We start from the raw sequence: 20,733 nt of genomic DNA, 5'->3' as shown, positions 1-20,733 counted from the left end.
GGGTTCTTTTTCCTTCCCCCCCCCCCCCCCGCCTTAAAAAAAAAAAAAAGAGGTCAACATACTTCATTGTTTACGTGTATTAATCCCATGCTAGACAGGTGTTCCCTTTGGGTTTGATAAGATCCATTTTATGAGATGTACAGTTGCAAGTCAGTGCTAAAGCATTTTCCTCTTAAAGGTATTTTGAGTGTTGTAATGAAAGCAGAGTCTGTAGTTTTAACATAAACCAATCAGACAAACTTCCTGGACTTTCTTCTCTCGGTTTGCAGCTTTGTCTCTACATTTTCAAACTTTGTGCCTATTCAGCTTCAGTGGCCTGCTTCTTTCAAAGTGTCATCAGAGGTTTGATTTCTTTGTAGTACTTTTCAATTTGCCAAGGTACAAAATACATCCAGACACAAAAGGTAATATAAACTACTTCAGCGTTATTACAGGATGACAGACTTGTGTCAAATTTATGAAGGAATAGAGTTACTACAGTGGTCATCATGCTACACCTGTAGGCTGTCTCCATTCTCTCATCTTGAGATTAGCAAGACACTTGACGCACTTGAATCACTCATGTTCTATCTCTAAAACATTGGTGCATTACAGAAAAAAAAATTATAGTATTTCTTCAGCATTAATTCTTCCATCATGGAAGCAGTACAGCTGCTGCGGCTAGATGCTTCAAGTGGTTGGCGCTACTGATGCTGTAATGAGAAATGAAACTGCAACTAAGGGCATTGGAATTCCTTATTTGAGGTCATGTTACACAGGACTCGTAATAATGAGTGGGAAAATTGAGGCTAAAAGTGTTTAACTGTAAACAGTAGAAATTCTAAAACCTACCAACATGTCTACTGTGTGCCTCTGAAAGATATAAACTGAGAAGTCTAAGAAGTCATGCTTCCCTGTTGTGCGTATTTTCTCTGATCACTGAACATTGGTTGGCATCCGTATGGTGTTAGGCATTCTTTAAACAATACAATTTATTAGTTGACAGTCCTGGATATGTTTGTGTAGTATCTGGCTCCTTCTGTGACAAGAAAAGGATTCTAGCAAGGGTAGTTTATGCACCCTTAGTAATTGCCATGGCAAATTAACAAATAATAAAGCATTTAATTCTGTTTCAGTGTTTCAGAAGTATATAACCATGGCACTTTACCAGATACACAAGTATTTAAAAATTGCTTCTGTGTGTCATGATGCTTCCCCTCCCCTGCCCTTTCCTGGAAGAGATGCAGTTTTAAGACTGCCCATTAATTTGTAAAGTCAATACCTGCATTGGATTTGATAAAAAGATAACCTTCAGTTTGCTCTTTTTGTACAGGCTAAATAAATTGTATTTATAAAGTAAATGGAAGACAAAATTATAAGGGCCTCTTTTTAAAATTTACTTTTAATTGGTTTACTCTGAAAGAATAACACAAGACCAGCTAAATAAAGTACTCTTTCATATGTTTAGTCTTCAGATATGGACTTGAGGTGGTCTTTGGATAAGCCGTCTACAGACAGTGCAGGAGGCATATATCAGTATGATAACTATGATGAAGTTGCTATGGATACAGACAGTGAAACTAACTCTCCAGGTAAGGCTTACTTTCAGTTTTCTTGTATGGTGATTGGTAAAAATAGTTAAGAAGTAGGAAATGTACTACCATTTTCAAAGGAAAGTCTTTCTTTTGAGATGTGGCAGTTACAGAACTTACATCTTAAGGTGAGTGAATTCTCTTAATGTTGATTCTCTTTCCTGTCCGTCCGCTGTAGTGGTACTTCGAAGGTATTGGAAACATGTTCTCATTGCAGTACTGTAGTGTTTATTCTTTTATGTTCCCAAGCAGCTGTGTAGAGAGTAAGGGCCTCAGGGTCTTGACTGGATAGACAGCAGTTTTGCAAAAACAAAAAAAAAGGAGCCTAGGAGTCCCAGTGGACATTAAGTGAAATGTGAGTCAGCAGTGTGGCTTTGGGTGATAAAGGATAACTGCAGCTTGGATTGCAAGCACTGTGACTATAATTTGTGGGTGATTGGAGGGGCTGTTAGACACTGATGAGGCTGCATCAGTATTCTGATTTCATGGTAGGAGAAAGATAGTAACATACTAGGAGTCTACCAGAGGACCTCTGACTAAGGGAAACTGCTTTAGGTGTTTTTCATGAAGTTTATTGGAGACTGGAGCAATTGATTTATGGAAAGAAACTGGGAGAGCCAAGTTTGTGTTGAGAAAAGAAGGTTAAGGAAGGCTTTTGCTGCTGTTTACAACTACCTAGTGGGCAGTTATAAAGAAGATGGAGCCAAACTCCTCTGTGGCTTGTGCAACAGAAGGACAAGGGGCAATACTTAAATTGCAACAAAACAAATTCTGGTTAGATAAAAGGGAAAACTTTCACAGAGGATGGTCACACACTAGAAGGAGTTAACTGGAAATGTGGGGTCTCTATCCTCAAATATACTTGGAACTTGGCTGGACCAAAGCCCTTTGCAACCTGACTTTGGAGGCAGCTTTGCCTTGAGCTCCTGTGCTGGGTCATGTGCCTTCCAGATCTGTTCCAGCCTAAGTCCTTTAATGACTAAGTTTAAAGTGCATTTTAAGGTATTCAGGTTTTCTTGTTCCATCTCAACATGTGGAATGTTGAGAGAGCTACTTTATTTGCCATTTTTATTTTCTTTTCATCTTCCTTTTTTTTTTCCTTTTGTTTCTACTTGTCAGCCTTCCTTATGCATTAGTTTGCTAAAATACTGGATCTGCTGTTTTGGACATGTAAGCTACATGAATCTTCTCTTCATGAAGCATCTCAAGCTCTAGTTTTATGTTTCAGAATACAGTATTAGCTGTGAATTCAGTCTGCTTCTGTCCTAATTTATATTGTGTTTTTGGTAGCCTGCTATAAGGAGGCTCTGTGTTGAGATACCTAGTTTAAGAAGAAAGATTATTGCAAATTAAAAAGTGAGGGCTGAATCTTTCTGAATCAAGTTGTTGTACTTGCATTTTATAGGTAAAACAGAAGAACAGGCAACTACTTTTTTATATACATATATGTAAGAAAGAGAACTGTGCTGTATCTTCTGTTACCTTTCAAATTGGTGCATAGTGAAAACATTTGTTTCCTGCTGCATTTAATCAGTTGAAGTACAAGCATGAGTTGGTGTTTTGTAATTTCCTGCAATATTTCTTACACTCAGTATGTGTTTTTTTTAAAATTACAGCCTCCTCTCCAGTGCAGCCTCCTTTCTTTGAGTGTCCAATAGGCTATTTTCCACCTTCAGTACCACCGATTTCCTTGCCACTGCCACCCCCAATTCCAGTAAGTAACCTTGAAAGGAGTGTATTTTTGGAAATGTTGACAATTCTTGTTTTGTATCTTTTTCTAATACTAAGGTTAGGATTAACTTTAGATTCTGGTTTTGATACAGTTCTCTGTTTGGTGATTCCCTTGGACTGTCTGAAAGAGTTGTCTTTGCTTTTGAAAATTCTTTTATTTCAACTATTTTTTGTCTGATCCAATTTCTGTTTAAGTTACTTCTATGGAATTTTTCTCTTCATTGTTAGAGCTATGCTGTTTCATAACAGAAAGCAAAAGTTACATAAATCACCTAAGGAAAAATAAGGAATTGTAATTGTTAGTGCAAAGCAACTTTTCCTCCTATCTCCTAAGCATGTAGATATGCTTATTGTCTGACTTGTTACCTTGGGGGAGGTGGGCTGGGGGGGGGGAACAAACAAGAAATACAGCTTTTCACAGTCTTCCTTTCAAACTTTGTGCATTTTTACTATGTGCTATCTTCTCACCTAAGTGTCCACATGGAAACTGAATTACTGTGGCTTTTTTTCACCACTTTTTTTTTCTCTGAATGCTTGTTACCCTTCTTAGTCGTCTTAGTAAAGCAGCAGAAAGCTGCCTTTCCCTCCATGGCAGCTTCTGAATTTTTGCCTGATCGAAATTACAATTTTGTGAGCTAAGACAAATCCATAAAACTAAGACTGTTTTTCAAGCAGTGTGAACCTATCTGGTCAGCTATATTTCTGTGTCTACACTATCTTTGGTTCTGAATTCTTGTTTACATTTAGTTTTTATGTCTGCACTGCTTTACTATCCAAATGTAACCTCCTTGTTTTTGTTACCTTCTTTGAGTAATTACTGTTAGCAGCAGTCTTTGGCAGTGACCTAAATTCACAGCAGTTTGAATTAGTTTTTAAACCATGAAATTATTTAGGTCTCAACCTCTGCTAAATAATCAAAGTAGTAATTTTCAAGTTTGAAACCCTCGTTTTCCTTTTTATCTCAGCCTGTACCATCTTTGAGCCAAATTTACGGTGAGGATATTTCTTGTGTTTCTCTTGAGCCACCTCCACCTCTTCCACCTCTTCCCCCTGAAGAGCCCGAACAGCCACCAAAACCTCCATTTGCAGATGAAGAAGAGGAAGAGGAGATGCTCTTAAGAGAAGAATTACTCAAATCTCTGGCCAACAAACGAGCTTTCAGATCTGAGGTACTCCACTGGTTTTTGAATGTGAACCTCTAGATGGCATTCTTCACCAAAATTCAAATGTGAACTGCGAAGTCAGGGTTTTAAGCTTTTTTGATGTTGCCTTTCTGATGACTTAAAAAACATATGTTAAAAAAAATTCACTGAATTTCCACCACACTTTGCCTCTCCAAAAGAAAATAAAACAAAAACTACCCTGGAGCACTCTGTGAATTGTAAATTGCACTTATCTTTTATTTCTGAAGGAATTATGGAACTTCAGGGTACTGAAAATGAGTATGTTCAGGGGAATGGGAATTTTATTTTCTGCAAAAAATGTTTATTATTTATCAGCTGTCAGAAAACAAGACACTTTGTTTCAGCCTTCTAGCAAGAAATGTTAGGAGAGGTTTACTACTCTGTTTTTTGGTTTTGGGTTTTGTTTATTTTTGTGAGAAGCAGAGTTTGTGGTTTTGAAAATTCAGATTGTTTTTGATCTTATCAACAGGTCACAGATCTTTTGCAGTTGACCTGTGAATAATTGGCATATTCTTGTGTGCCTTTTTGATACTATTGCAGAATTGCAAGATTTGTCTAATGCTTTTGGATAGTCTGCCTAGAATCACAATCCTGAGTTCCATGGAACAATCCAATTTATGCTTATCTTTTAAAATTGTTGTATAGCGTGTATTTTTGTGACCGTATTTCTGTTTTGTTTTGTTAGGAAACCTCAAGTAACAGTGGGCCACCTTCCCCTCCTGTTCCAGATAATTTGCAGTCTGTGCCAAGAAACAATCTGTCTGCTGTCAGTATTAATACCGTGTCTCTGCCGCGGGTACAAAATACAAAGTATGTCAGAGTACCGAGGCTTCCACGAGCAGTGATCACAGTAAGGAAATATTGGTGCTTTCTATTAATAAAATTGAGTTAGTTGTACTTAGTTCAAGTGAACAACAAACAGACTTAAGGTTTTCTAGAGATACAATACAGAACAGTGGAGCTTCAGTTATTAGTAACCTTGATAATCCCTGTGCCCTTCTAGAAAAGACACTGAAGTAAGAATTTACAGCTTACGAGAGCATCAAAACAAGCCAGCATTCATCTGAACTGTAAAAGACTGTAAATATAGTTAAATTAGTTTAATTTATTTTCCAGATCAGCACAGACTAATGAGTGCTGTTCAATGGTAGCTGAGCCAATCTAATCCCTGTTTGTTGCTGAAAAAGGGGTGGTCTTGCTCTTTCTTCTGGCCAAATGGTGTCTCCCTTTAAACTGGGGTCTGCAGCATCAGTCCTGTTGCTTAACTTACTTATCAGGCTAAACTGTTTAGAAAACTAACCTTGGGTGGGAAAAAGTACTTTTCCTTCTAGGAGGAGTTGAATTTTTTTCAGTGAACAGTGGTGAGAGCATCAGAGCTAGCACAGAAGTAGTGACAGATGGTGTGTCTGAGTGCAGGTGGAAGACGGAGGAGAGAGTAGTCTCTTCAGGAAGCAGCAGACTTGTTACATTAGCTCAAGCCGTATTCTGTAACTTGACCTTCATTTGAATGCTTATGGGAGGTATGTGCAGGTAGCATTTGATTTGTGGTATCTGCAGTCTCTTTGGATTGTTAGAAATGTGTTGTAAAAACGTATTTGTCTCTGTTCTGTGAGACTGAAAGCCCATGTAATAATCTACTGTTTCAGTAGTCTGATGGAGAGCTGTCTAACTCACCATTTTTGTGATGGTGCAAAAATGATGCACCTGTAGAACATTCAGAAATAGTAGATACGATCCTTATTTTAAGAACTGTCCAGGAAGAGAATATTACAAAGAAATGATTGTGGAAATTGGGTATTTTTCACTTTAAAAAGCAGAGGGTTTTTGTGTAGTGTGTGCTTTAAAAGACACTTAGAGCTTTGAAGAGGTCCTATCCTGATGTAAAGGTTAAATATATAACTGTAATTGTCCAGACCTACACTGTGAGATGGGAAAAGCAATCCTGGAAATGTGCACTAACTTGTCTTTTCAAGCTGTAACTCCAGTGCATTTAAGGTTAATCTAATTTGCTTGCTTGTTTCTGCATCTTTTTTTGTGCTAGAATTGGCAGTCATCTGATCTTGTGTGAGCTGTTTCAGTTAGTGATGTTGGCAAAAAGTCATTAATCTTGTTTCTTATGTTCTTTACGTACTGGTGGTGTTCTGCCAATTTAACTGCCTGAGCAGCTCACTGTAAGGTCAGCTAAGTACAGCTGTGGGACATCACAACTGTGTACCAGAAAGATGAGGGAGTTCTGGTACGTCTGCCACAGCAGTTCTAATACAGACTTGATTGAGTGTTACCTCTCTCAGTTACTTAAAAAAAAATTGCTTGCAAATGGCAGAGAATTTTCATTACAATTGAAATAATTAATGAAGGATAGGAGTCAAAAGCTTGAGATTCATATGTTATGACTGTGGAGATGTAAATACGCTGCAGATATCTGGGAATAGGTTGAAAATGGAGTACCTTTCATGTTACAGTATCAAGAATGGGTACTGTATCTATCTTGTAGTGGAGATGTACAAATGCTTAGGATTTTGTTTGTTTCTTTTTTTTCTTACAATGTGAAATTGGTGTGCAATGACAGCAAAATGAGTTAGCCTTCTTTTTGTCTTCTTGTAAATACGTTGTGTCTAACTTCTTGCTATAAAACTTTTTTTTCATTCTCCCCACAGCTTCCAAAACACAAGTCCGTTGTGGTTACATTAAATGACTCAGATGATAGTGAGTCTGATGGAGAGCCCTCTAACTCAACTAACAGTGTATTTGGAGGACTAGAATCTATGATAAAAGAAGCAAGGAGAAATGTTGAGGTAAACATAATAAGCAGCTAATAGGTTTATTTTGTAATGATTTTGCTCTTGAGTTTAAACTTTAGAATTTGGTCAAGAAATACTGGATTACATCAGATAAAGGCAAGAGTAAGTACATTACTCCTGTCTGGACTATTTCATTGTAATTTGGATTGCACAAGCTAATTAAAATTACCTTTTGGTTACGATGGCATTCTGAAGGTAGAATTTGTAATATATTTCGGTTTCATTTTTTCAATTACAATTCAGTGCATATTTAATTATAGGAATAAATGGCTTAAAAGATCTTATTAGCCTTGAACAGCTTTGTTTGTACTGAAATACCTCTTAAAAATAGTTGATTAATAGCTGCATTTTGAACTAGTTGACTAGTATTAACTTGCACCTCATTGTAACAGGCCTCAAAAATCAAAGCCCCTCCAAAATCAGAAAAAGAAAATGATCCAATGAGAACTCCAGAGGCTCTACCAGAAGATAAAAAGATAGAATACAGACTATTAAAAGAAGAGATTGCCAGGTACAACTGAGTTTTTAATTGTTAAAGTAAAATGTATATTCTTTGTAGTCCTTTACTAGTCCATATTTGTAACTGGAAGGAAAGTTGAATTTGAAAACTCTCCCATTACCTTTCGGTTTTTGCCCCACTCAGTTTTCAGTAAGACAACATAGGAGCCTATAAAGGAAGTTCTTCAGTTTGTACTGACTTGCAGTAGTTGATTGCAGTTTTGGAAAGTTCTTTTTCTTTTATCTTGAAATCTTGTCCTGGTACTTCTTTTAAGATTTTAAAACTACTGGGAGTACCCAACAAAATGAATGTTGAAGCTACTGAACACTTTTGCTTTTAATATTTGTTTTAGTCGTGAGAAGCAGCGCTTGATTAAATCTGATCCACTGAGGAACAATTCTTCCCCTGCGAATTCTGATGGTGAAGTTGATGGAATTGGGAGAATAGCAGTAGTGACAAAGCAAGTTACGGAAGCAGAAGCAAAGCTTAAGAAAAACAGGTACCTATTTCAGTGTCAGAAGTCTTACCCTGTTTGCTTAGCAGGATGAAAAGTGTAAATATTTTTCAATATGTAGCATTCAAAGTAGAGCAAACAATTGGTTTTCTGTTGTCTTAAGCTATTCAATCGTGAATTCCACTGCTGTGCAAAAGAAATTGTGTTGTAGTGCCATTGTGGTGTTTTATGGTAACTTTGAAGTATCATTTGTCATGCTAACTGTTTTCAGCTGTGTTTATGTTCAGTGACTAGAATATGATCTGTGCTAACTAATAACTCTGAAATATGAAAGAATGAGTGTGCTTTTCACTACTTAGTACACTTTGAGGGTAGCATGTTTCCATGGGATATGCCTGATATATGTAAATGAATTAATGTTTTTACTGAATAGGTGTGATATTTGAAGCTTTGCCTGTATGTCTGTTTTCTTTTGGCATGCTTTTTGCATGTTTCTTGCCCTTCTTCCAAGTTACTGTAGTAAATAAGTGCTCTGCGTCTTCCTTCTGTGCTTACATTGCCGCTTGATTATTTCTGTGTGGTCTTGTGAACGAACTGGTTTGTGGTCAGATGTGAATTGAAGGACATTCTTCCCCCCTCCCTTTATTCACACCCATCTCTCTAAGTCTTTATCGTGCTTCCTTTAATGCATAGCTTTTTATGTTCAGTTGCTGAGCTTTGGATACTGAATTCTGCTGTATGTACTGCCAGTATTTATTACCTCATGGATGTTAAGACTGTCTGGAGAAACTTAAAATGCTGTCAAGTGAAAGAGCTGGGTTCTTAAATAACTAGGGTTTCAGAGGAGCAGTGACGGCTCTGAGAAACTTACCTTCAGAAAAACATTGTTACATGTTTTTTCTGCTTTTAGACTTCTGTTGATGAAGGATGAATCTGTCTTGAAACATTTGTTGCAACAAGAAGCCAAGAAGAGAGAGAATGTTCGAATTGCTGAAAACAAAATAAACAAACTGGCTGAACAGCTACAAGCAACAGAGAAGATCTTGAATGCTAATAAGATGTTTCTTAAGAAGCTCCAGGAACAAGTAACTTTAATTTTGAAATGTTTCTGTTTCCTAGAGTGGGAAATCATAGGATGCCTGATTTTTGGAGGCAGTAGGCTTTCTTTGTGTTAATCATTAATTAATTCCCTTGTCTTTTCTGATTATATTTTATGTTGGTTGTATCTGAAAATTTGCATCTTACTGTAATATTTTTTCTTTATTTTTTTCAGATTCATAAAGTTCAACAACGAGTTACAGTAAAAAAAGCTCTGGCATTAAAATATGGGGAAGAACTTGCTCGAGCAAAAGCAGTAGCAAGTAAGGAAATTGGGAAACGAAAACTGGAGCAAGATCATCTTGGAGTAAGTCTGTTACACACTTCTAAACTGTGCTGTACTTGAAAAGCAGTAGCAATTTTGGTAAGGAAACTTAATTCAAATGGAATTTTAGTTAAATAGGAAAACATGTCAAAAGCCCTGTAGGAATCCACCTATTGGTTTCCTATATTTTTGAGAATTCAGCAGAAAAAGAATTAAACATTTGAAAAAGAAAACTGTTCAAAGCCCACATTTCTGTGCCAGAGGAATGTCATTAATAGATAGATAAATAATGAAAGGAGCTATATGCCTGTGAAGGAAGGAAAGAAATAGCTTACCATTGGTAGACATCAGTGATCTTGTCAAAGCTACCTAGCAGAGTTGCTGAAGAGGGGGTCTGATCTTGTTCTGAAAAGCAAAATATGGAAAAACAATGTAAACATTTTTGTGAAACACTCAGCACCACTGTGTATACTTATTTTATAGCTTACTTTTTAAATGTGCCCAGAACTTCTGTTGAAGCCCTGTACATGATGTAGGGTAACTTCTATCAGAAAACCTGCAAACTTGCCAGTTGAATTGTGACAAACTCTTTTGTGGTTTTCCTGCTGTGTGTTGAAGTTTTCTGGCAAAAGTTTGTTTTTATAAACTCTGAATTAAATATCTTGCCCATGTTTCATTTACTTCCTGTCAGTAGATCAGTAAATGTGAAAATGAAATAAAGGGAATTTTTTCCTTTTCAGCCAAGCAAAATGTTGAAATTGGAGACCTCCCCTGCATCAAGTCCAAAAAAGCATTCAGCAGAATTGATTGCACTAGAGAAAAAACGACTACAGCAACTAGAGTATGAATATGCGCTAAAGATTCAGAAATTGAAAGAGGCCCGTGCACTTCAAACCAAGGAACAATCAAATACTGCACCTCAGGCAGAAGAAGAATCTGAATTTGCATTACCTCAGCCATCGCTTCATGATCTTACACAGGATAAATTATCTTTGGACAGTGAAGAAAACTACTTTGATGATGAAGTTCTGTCTAATTCAAACCGAGAGCGAAGGAGATCTTTCAGAGAATCTAATTCCTTCACTAAACCAAATCTTAAACATATGGACACTCCAAAACAGGAAACTGTAAACAAACTTTCTAAAAGGCAATCAGAGGAGCCCGAGCTGTTTCTTGGGTTGAATATTGATGAACTGAAAAAACTTTATGCTAAAGCTGACAGCTTGAAAGAGCTGCTAGTGAAAAGTACTGCCTTTGTAGTACCTAAGGAAAATCTGTTGTGTGGTCAGGTAAATGCTTTAAAACTAAATATGAAGTTTGTCTTTATTAGGTGGTATTGCAATTGCTCTGTATCTGTTTATCTGTTTCCTAGGAAATTTCAGTGGATGTGGACCTTGTTACATTGCAAAGTAAACAAACTGAAATGAAACCATTTCCATTTGGACCGTATCATAGTCCTCTTCTAGTATTTAAATCCTACAGGTATGAAGACTCTAGCAGCTCTGTGACTGCTGTTTATATATGTTCTTGTTGAGGTATTCTCTGCTTCTCCTTGATACCTGGACACGTAGAGAAAGACAGTGTGCAGCGAGAAACTTGATTATCCTGAAAAAATTTTGCCTAGCTTACGGAACCTAATGATTTTAGTTACTTTTTCTGATATGCATGAATCCCTTGCTCTTGTGCAGCATGCTACTTTTACATTGTATTGTGTATTGTTCCCTGCGACTTGATTGTTGTTTGGTGTAACTAAGTTAAAAAATAAGCTAAACATTTGAAAACAGGATTTTTGTATCCAATATCAAACAATCTAAAATCCAGGAAAAAATGAACAGAAGCATATTTCAATTATGCAGTCTTTAAATGTGGCTAGGATTTACATTGAGGCAAGATAGAGCCCATCACCTATTTTTGGATTCTTGCTCAGTGGAAAGAGGCATGACCACAGTGATTCATCTTGGCTTAAAGTAGGCATCTGCAAGTGTGATCAGTGTGACACATTTGTCTGTTGACTAAAGAAACCTTTGTTCTACACATTAAATTTTAGAAAACAGAAGTCTGGAATTTAAACTGGAGCAGTTGCCATGTGTTTCAGTGTCATGGTTTAACCCCAGCGGAGTTTTTTTTATTCCTATACTCTCAAGTAGCAGACGATGGAGGATGCTATCATTACAGGACTATTCATTTTAATTTCTTGTAGGTTATGGCTTCAATTCCTTAATGAGCTAGAAATCCCAGAATTGACATAGTCAGACTTCAGTTAAAGACTTAAAACAAGCAGTAGTCTGCTCAGCTCAGGCTGGTTTTTGTTTACACATTCTAAAATCTGGTGTGGATTTTTTTTTTTAACTTCAGGTTAATCTTTCTGCTTCTATTTGACATTGATTTTTATGCTGGCTAGAGCATGAGTGCAGCTTTCCTAGAACTAAACTGAAATTCAATTTTAGTTTTTTTTTCCCTACTGGGTCATTACTACACTTCCTGCTTGTATATGAGTGAAGTTCTGCACCTGAGGGAGAAGAGAATGCTAGAACAGAATCTATTTAGATTGAGAAGTGCTGTTTTGTTCCCTCCCTCTCTCTCTGTTTCTCTCTCTCTCTCATTGTTTTCACCTTCCTCTTAACTCGTTGGTCAGTGATGCTTTTGGTTAGTAGTAGTGTTTTGGAAATAATGAAATTTAATACAGAAAAAGGGATTTAAAAAAATGTTTTGTTTAGTAAAACTGATGCCTTGTATGCTCTGTTGCAATAATTCACTGTTTTGTTTTAGGTTTAGTCCGTATTTTCGAACCAAGGAAAAACTATACCTCAGTTCAATAACATATAGTAATATGATTGAGCCAAAACAGTGTTTTTGCCGCTTTGATTTAACAGGCACATGTAACGATGATGATTGTCAGTGGTAAGTTCTTCTTAATTTTGTTCATTTGAACTAAACCTCTTTTCTAGATGTCTGACTCAAAGACCAAAATAGGCATACTTTTAATTTCTTTTAAAGGTCTGGATTTATGATCCTATGCAAAAGTTCTAGAAAAGTTGTTTTTAATACCCTATTGCAGATCCTTGGTTGGCAAGAGAAGAACTCTTCAGTCTAAGCCATGAAGAAAGGCAGCTCTTCAGATGTAAATTTTTAAAAGCAGTGGAGTCTGTTAGAGAATATTTCAGAATATTGCTTTATAGCTTGAGCATAACTTCAGACCATCATGCAACCTCAAGTAGTGGTTGATACTGTTAAGCGCTCTAGAAATGTATCAAGTTGCTAATTGAAATAAAGCATATATCAAATATTATGTGATTATGTAAAGAAATTACTGTAGTAGTGGAATTTTATTTTTCTGGGAAAATACTGGCAAAGTTAGTTTCTTCAGAGCCTGATGTTAAATTATATTAAAAGTAGTTTGTTAAACAATGTTGCACAGTATATTTTTACAAGTTGGTAGAAGAACAAATGCATATGAATTGGTCAGGAGTAAACTCAATTTGGAAACTAACTACTGGAAAAATAGGAGTGGTTGTTAGCTTTTTTTGTTTGCCTTTTTTGGCGATAGACAGCTTTTTGGATCAGCTTTTAGCTGTTAGCATCAAACCATAGTTGGGATCTTTTAAATACAAATTGATATCTAATTCTTAACTGTCTTGTTTGAACTGGAAAGTTCTAAATACTGGGGTTTTTTTGTGTTAGGGTGAAGTGAGTGTGTAAAAGTTTATTTTAAAGAGTAAGGCTGTAGCGAAATAATTAAGACTAGGATTAAGTTACTGATGCAGGCTTACGTTTAGAGAAGACCCTAAAATATTTACCAGATATGTCAAAGTAGACTATTGTGTTTTCTGTGGGTATCATTTTCTTTATGCATCACCACTCTAGCTTGTACTACAACCAACTTTCTAGTTACAAGCCTTATTAAATTGTTGCTGTAATAAATATATTAATTACTTGTTTGTTTCAGGCAGCACATGAAAGATTGCACTCTTAGCCGTAAGCAGCTGTTTCAGGATATTCTGTCTTACAATTTAGAACTGATTGGCTGTTCAGAAAAAAGCACTGATGAGGAAATCACCACTGCCACAGGTTTTTAAAATCTTTTGTTCATTTTTGTATACAAAGATTAATTTCTGAAGGGAATGGCTTTCATTAAAATCTCTAGGTGCAAGGACTTTGTAATGCAATGTATAACATAGTTACAGGTTTCAGCAGTTATCCAGTTCATCCCTATTGTAGTGAGTAGTTAACTTGTGTTTACAGAAAGGAAAAAATAATTTATCTGTGGGACATTTCACTCAAAAAGAAAAAAATGCTGAGATTTAGGGGTTTGAGGAGCAATGGGCATGGATTTTTTTTCTATCTTCTTCACTTTTTTTGTGACTATTGGACCAGTCTGTTTCAGTGGAGCTGGAATTTTATAACAGCGCTGTGGCCATATAGGCAAGCTGCCGAACAGAAACTTTTGCAGTTTTTCATTTCTTTGATCTAGTATGTTAAAATTACCATACCTCTTGAAGCAGTCATATTTCATGAATTCAGCATAGGTTGTGCTAAATTGCTGTTAAGTTACCTATCACTTTTCATTTGTGTTTACCTGAGATACAAATATTCTTGTTTCAGAAAAATATGTTGAAAAACTTTTTGGTATAAACAGAGACCGCATGTCAGTGGATCAGATGGCTGTTCTTCTGGCCAGCAACATCAACGAGAGTAAAAGTCACAGTAAGTAACTTGGTAGATCAAATATAATACACACTTCTTTTTAATTATAAAAATACCTTCATGATTTTTGTAAACCAAGATAGGTTTTTTTGTTGTTACTTAGTTTATTTATCTTAGTATTATAAATTCTGCTTATGGTAAATTAAAGGCAGCAAAGTTTGTTTTAAGGCAGTAATATAATAGTTTTGGAGTCCAGTTTGGAAAAGTGGCTTATGCCCTTGAGCACAATAGATTTTAAGTAAGTAGTGTTGAAATTCATGCACTTGTATTGCATTCACAGAATGTTTTCATCAAAAACCTTTATTAGCAAAGATGTTTTAATCTTGAATACAGAAAAGAATTTCTACTACTCTGCTTGTTTACAGCGCCTCCATTTACCACATGGAAAGATAAAAGGAAGTGGAGACCAAAGTACTGGAGAAAACCTCTGTTAGACAGTAGCAGCAGTGAAGAGGAACAATTCATCGGACCGATTAAATATGGTAATTTGGATGTGTGACAGTCATTAAAAAGAGTACTGGGGAAAAATACCTGCCAGCTCCTTCCCAACACCTAAGTTTTGAAGTGGTTCTTAAGAAAAACAATGCTTTTAAAAGCTCTTTTGACTTTGTATTTCCTGCATGCATACTTAATTTTGCATAAATTTTTGCTTTAAGTTTGACCTGAATTTTTTGTAATTAAGGAAAAAAAAATCTTATTTATAAGATGGAATTTAAGATGGAATTTCTACTTACCTGTTCTTAAAAGGAACATAAGGAACAATTTCCCTAGAATGTTTCAGCTTTGCCCATAGACCATTAGTTTAAAGGTTTTGTTTGTTGTTCGTTTTTTTAAATTTTTATCTTTCCTTCCCATAGCTGTAAGTAGTAAAACTTTAGATTTGTACAGAGTTAGTATTTGGTGTTGAAGTCAGGGGTTAAAGGGCATTTGAGACTTAGAAGCTTGCTAGAGTGTCAGTAACCTGACAGTGTTTCATGGATGACTCATGCAAGTGGGAACTTTAGGATTTGTTAGAAAATCCTGTAAAAAGACTTTTAAAGACTCGGGATTAAATATGTTTTTCTTTTGTCAAATGTCTGTGTCCTAATGCTGCCTAATGAACTGCCTTAATTGGTGTCTGTTGATCAAAGCAGCCTTCTACTGCTATTTATTTCTTACCTTTGCATTTGAAATATAACCAGCTTTCTACAGACTACACAGTTACAAGTTTTAGAGGGTATTGAAATAACTATATTTTGCTCTGGTCAGTGGCTGTACTTGAAATATATAGATATCACCCTTTATGTGAGTTCTAATCTTGCAGGTCATTTCTGTTTTAGAAAGAAGCATTTTTGTTATTCTTTTGTCTTATTTGCAGCCCAGCCCACAGAACATAAAAAAAGAGTTCCAGCTCTTGATGCCGTGGTGACTCCAGATGATGTCCGGTATTTTACAAGTGAGACTGATGACATTTCCAACTTGGAGGCAAGTGTCCAAGAAAACCCCTGTGATGTGCAGCTTTGGATTAAACTTGCATACAAATACTTGAATCAAAATGAAGGGTAAGTCTGCTACATTTTAGATTTGATTTTGTGCATAACTCTTGCTGATATGATGATGTTTTTTTTCTGTTGTCAAAGAATTTTTTCTTCAACAATGCCACAAGTAATTTGTTACTTAAAAGCAGGTTAAAAATAGATTTCCTACTATATGCAGTATAGTATGTGTGTAATAGAGTACACTGACCGTTTTATCTTTAGGTAGGTTCTGATTCAGAGTGGAAGTTGATGGAAACTGGTGTGGGAGAAATAATGGTTTGTGTTTGAAAAGTGCACAACCTAATGTATTCCCAAGATTACAGTGGAATGTTTTACTTCCAGTGATAAAGTAGTGGATTAATAAATTAAAATCAGTTTCTCCTCTACAAGAGTGTATGGTTGGAACAATGAAATGACTCGTCAGAAAGCTTTCTTATAAGTTTCTGCTGTGTGGTTTTTTTCCCTGTAGAAATGGTCCAGTTGAACACTCAGTTTCTTATTGTAGTTTTTAAACTTTTGGGTTACTAAGTTTCTCTAGTTTCTGTTCCTTTAAATTATTCTGCAGGGCACCATATATTTATTGGCAGTCAGGTAACTTCAGTGGGAATTTTGTGGTGATGGTTTCATTCTGGAGATTGACTTTGATTTTAATAGTGAGATACTGGCTTAAGTAGCTGCAGTAGGGAGGAAAAGAAATGCAGAGAAGCAGCTTGTTTTTAAAAACTTTGTGTAAACTGAGGATGATGGAAAATGTAGCAAAAGATCACTTTAGCTGTAACAATAGCTGCCTGACCACTCGAAGGGATAGAACTGGGAAGGCAGCTACTCAAAAGATAGTACTACCAGCAAGTGGCAGGGTGAGAAGAGCATGCTTAATAAATATACACATTCTTGGAAAAAGACCAAGAAAAGAAGGAAGAAAACCTAATGGACGATAATGCATCCTTTTCTTAAAAGCTTCTGAAGAAACCGAGTGGTTTAGTAAGTGGCATTGCTGATACGAATCAGGAAGGCTTGAGACTTACATATGGTTAACTATGTTAGTTTTATTTATGTGTTTTTTTCTCTCATAAAAGTCTATGCAAAGTAATTTCTAAAGATGTTTTCAGAATATGTGACCTCAGAAGCGTTCTGTGGTTTTATGGAAGTTTGTTTATGAATTAAAGCTTAGCTCTGTAGTTTGCAATATAATCCGTTATTTGAACTAATCTTGTACTACTTCACTGATACCATCTCGTGATAGTTATCTCGAAGTAAAATACCTTTTTTTTAGTGGTTTAGCGGCAGAGAAAACCTGCATGGCATGCACAGAAACCTGATAAAGGCTTTATATTTGACTGCAAGAAGTAAATTAAATATATAACAAATATTCTAACTTACTTTACTAAGCCTTTGAAATTTGTACTTAAGTTTTTCAGTCTGTATGATGTAAATGCCTTTGTATGCTTGCAACTTGAGACTTCCGCCTACAGATTCTCAGTTAAATTGGACTCTTGTTTGAATTGGCACTCTTTTCCTAGAAAACTCATTTTTCCATGTAGTATTGAAGGATGGCAGGATGAAAACTTACTGAAACGTTGGAACTTTTAGTGAAGGACAGCACATGTTAAAAAAAAAAGACTGTGTGTCACTTCCATTCTAATTATAGCCATCTATTTTTGTATTTGATACTGTGTAAGTTGCAATACTAACACAGTTGATGTGAGTACTTCTTAATTTCTGTTTATTTTTTGCAGCTCATCGTCTGAGTGTTTAGATTCTACTTTAAATGTTTTGGCTCGAGCCCTTGAGAACAACAAAGAAAATCCTGAAATTTGGTGTCATTACCTCAGACTCTTCTCAAAAAGAAGCACTAAGGAGGAGATACAGGAAATGTGTGAAACAGCAGTGGAATATGCTCCCTCTTATCAAATCTGGTGGACAGTAAGTTAGAGGAAAAAAAAGTGTATGTGAAATGTTCATGCAAGTGTATATTTTCTACTGTAGAAAACTAGTATGCATGACAGGGGAAGTATGAAATGAAAAACACTATATAGCTTTTTGAAAATTCCAGTGTTTCTCAGAAAATTGAGCAGTTCAAAGTTCTGTTTGCAGAACTTGCAAATTCTATTTGTAAAAATCATCACTTTTTCTCAGGTAATAGAAGTTATTTTAAATCAAGATGTTACACTTCTTATTTTCTGCTACTTAAGCTTGCAGAATTTGACTTTTGACTACTTGATCTTTAATATTTAAATGGTATTTTTTGAGGTTTAAAGTGAATTTTAAACTTTAACCTAGAAGCTTTACTTCATATTCTGTTTATTAAGATGAATTATTTTTCTCTAGTTTTTGAATTTGGAGAATTCATTTGATGGAAAAGATTATGTATGTGGGAGGATACTGCAGTTCCTGATGGAAATGACAAGGGGAGAAGAAAATCCAAGTCTTGTGTCCTTTCAGCTGCTGGAGACTCTCCTGTACAGGGTCCACTTAAGCCTGTTTACAGGAAGACATCAGAATGCTCTTGTTCTGCTGCAGGTAACTTCCAGGTTACCATCCCAAGAATTGTTTTTGTATCTTCACCCTTCTAAAGCCTGTAACTCTCATAGTGTCAATGATCGAAGAACAATTCCTTCCTTTATTTGCTGAAGGACTTCCGTTTTAAGATATGATGCCATTGTAAAATTTGCATATGCCTTTGGGGTTTTCATTACCTATTTTACTCTGCTTGTTTAGCTAATAGCCTAGACCACTATGTCACAAAATAATTTCCAGGGAATTGCTATACTTGATTTCTGGTAAGCTGTAGAACGCGTGCTCCCTTCTGCCTGTGAGTAATGTATTACATCAGGTACTCATATGTTTATTGCTGCAGAAATTACTGAACCAGTAGTTTTTGAGAAGAATGTATGGTGTTACCTAACAGTATTGTCGTGCTCCAGAATTTGGAGACTGTTAAATCAGACTTCATTGATCCCATGAACTCCAAAGTCATGGAGTTATCTCAGGCTTTTATTATGACTGTAGAAAGAATTCAGGTCACTGTTAGTGCTCTGTAGTCAATAGAAGTGGTGTAGATGAAGGTGAAAAATAGAGTGCCAATATCAACCCTTTCTAAAAGTGGGAGCTGCTGTAGTTTACATGGTAAATGTTTTCATTCCTAGCAGCAGGTGGCACCTGTTGCTTGCTACACCCAAAAACATGTTTCTCATTTTTCTTTATGGTTTAAGGCAGTAATGTTTTTTTCTAGCTCCAGTTTAAATAGGAAAGTGGACTGCTGTGGTGACTTCCTCCGAAAACTCTTCTAAACACAGTATTGATAAATGTAACTCTGAATGTTTGACTGAAGGAGCAAAAAGAACAGAGGGAGGAAAAACTCAGTTTGTTTCTAATTGATACGGAAATCCAGTGTATATGGGACGAAAATAACAACAGTTGGTTTTCCTTACCTTTCAACAAAACATCATCACAAAAACAAACTTTTAAAAATATATTCACCTGAAATGTGTAGTTGAAAAGAATGTCTTGAGGAAAGATCATTTAACCATAGTTAAGACAAGGTAATTTCTAAGTAAGTGCTACTTCAGGGTAAGTAGCAATGTGTTTCTGAAAACTTGAGAGCAAATTTTCTGGAGTAAATCTTTTGAAGGGTGGTTAAGGTAAATGTTCTCCGTTTTTGCATATTACAGGGCAAGTGTCTCGCTGAATTTGGCCTAGTACTTTCATTTCATTGAAAGTGCATTCTTTGATTGTACTGAGTCCATCCAGAAAAATGTTGGCATATCACTAGCCATGAGATTCTGATCTCTTTTAGGAGCAATTGTGTTTAGATTTTCTGTTTTCATGATTTAATGATTTTTATTTGTGATCTGCCAGTTCAACTGTGCTATTTCTAGTTTTGCATATGACTGGTAGGAAAATTTGAAGCGATATCCTAGTTCTCAGTTCCAACACATTTTTTAAACAGTATCTCTAGAGATGGTAGTGCTTTCAGTAGACTTGGATAGCTGTAACTTAGTAGCTGTAAAACTAAATTTAATAATAAAACCAAAAACCAACCAACCAACAAAAAACCCCAAAACCACAAAAGCCAGTAGGATATAGCAAGCTGAATCCAACTTGTAGGTGAGTTGTCTCAAGAGTTAACATTGTTTCTATGCAACTGAAAAATTAAGCAGAAAAATGAAACACTTGTTGGAAGATGCATGTTTTCAAATTCTGTCTCTGTTTACTTTTCAAAATAGCAATCTTCTACAATTTTTCTAACCCTGTTACTAGAAATTTCTCATATGATTAGAATACAGTCACACATTCACATAAGCCAAATATAATCATGATTGATGTCAAGAATTAGTTCCTGTCTTTCCTGTGGAAAAGATTTGAGAAGACTAAAAGTGATTCTTCCTGTTTCCTTTTCTCATTATTAGATCTTACATTACTTTTCAGCTATAAAATCTTTATTTCTTTTAACCTTTTACAGAATGCTTTAAAATCAGCGAACGAAAAGATAGTATCAGAATGCCTTACTGCAAGTGACCGTTGCTTGGCTTGGCTGGCTTACATACATCTCACTGAATTCAGCATTCTCCCAGGCAAGCTGTATGATCCAGCTAATGTCAGTCCTTCGAGGATTATGAGCAAAGAGCCATTTTTAATACCATGGCAAACAGTTCAAGATGTGAAGACTGATCCTGATATGCTGTTAGCTATGTTTGAAGGTAAGCTTAAGGAGATAAACTACTTAATACATTGCTCAGTTGTTATAAATCAAGAAATACTATCCGACTTCGGGAATTTCAAGTGCAATATTGCTGATGACTATGTTAAGCTACTGGGATTAAGAAGGAAGATGCTAGAAGAATTTGACTTGTGGTGCCACCAGAGGTAGACTTCATAATAGTATTGTATAAACGTCAGTACTTAGTGT

At 35.9% G+C, this 20,733-nt stretch overlaps 1 protein-coding gene across 1 annotated transcript in view; it reads left to right on the top strand.

Annotated features, from left to right (window-relative positions):
- The window catches only part of ZFC3H1 (zinc finger, C3H1-type containing), a gene marked incomplete at its 5' end in the record, with an annotated part of 36,170 nt that overhangs the window by 5,138 nt on the left and 10,299 nt on the right, over positions 1 to 20,733 (top strand). Inside the window, 19 exons of the mRNA XM_010182105.1 lie at positions 1,448 to 1,571; positions 3,188 to 3,285; positions 4,268 to 4,471; positions 5,172 to 5,336; positions 7,144 to 7,281; positions 7,680 to 7,798; positions 8,139 to 8,285; positions 9,151 to 9,325; positions 9,514 to 9,645; positions 10,344 to 10,892; positions 10,976 to 11,085; positions 12,373 to 12,504; positions 13,550 to 13,671; positions 14,206 to 14,307; positions 14,673 to 14,789; positions 15,665 to 15,848; positions 17,561 to 17,747; positions 18,153 to 18,344; positions 20,287 to 20,524. Coding sequence (XP_010180407.1) covers positions 1,448 to 1,571; positions 3,188 to 3,285; positions 4,268 to 4,471; positions 5,172 to 5,336; positions 7,144 to 7,281; positions 7,680 to 7,798; positions 8,139 to 8,285; positions 9,151 to 9,325; positions 9,514 to 9,645; positions 10,344 to 10,892; positions 10,976 to 11,085; positions 12,373 to 12,504; positions 13,550 to 13,671; positions 14,206 to 14,307; positions 14,673 to 14,789; positions 15,665 to 15,848; positions 17,561 to 17,747; positions 18,153 to 18,344; positions 20,287 to 20,524 — 3,235 coding nt within the window. The remainder of the gene's footprint in view (positions 1 to 1,447; positions 1,572 to 3,187; positions 3,286 to 4,267; positions 4,472 to 5,171; positions 5,337 to 7,143; positions 7,282 to 7,679; positions 7,799 to 8,138; positions 8,286 to 9,150; positions 9,326 to 9,513; positions 9,646 to 10,343; positions 10,893 to 10,975; positions 11,086 to 12,372; positions 12,505 to 13,549; positions 13,672 to 14,205; positions 14,308 to 14,672; positions 14,790 to 15,664; positions 15,849 to 17,560; positions 17,748 to 18,152; positions 18,345 to 20,286; positions 20,525 to 20,733) is intronic.

The sequence above is a fragment of the Mesitornis unicolor genome, unplaced genomic scaffold (assembly GCF_000695765.1).
Source record: "Mesitornis unicolor isolate BGI_N332 unplaced genomic scaffold, ASM69576v1 scaffold25680, whole genome shotgun sequence".
In the NCBI taxonomy this organism is placed as follows: domain Eukaryota; kingdom Metazoa; phylum Chordata; class Aves; order Mesitornithiformes; family Mesitornithidae; genus Mesitornis; species Mesitornis unicolor.
Note: the sequence above shows the minus strand (reverse complement) of the source record. Positions and strands in the feature narration are given on the sequence as shown.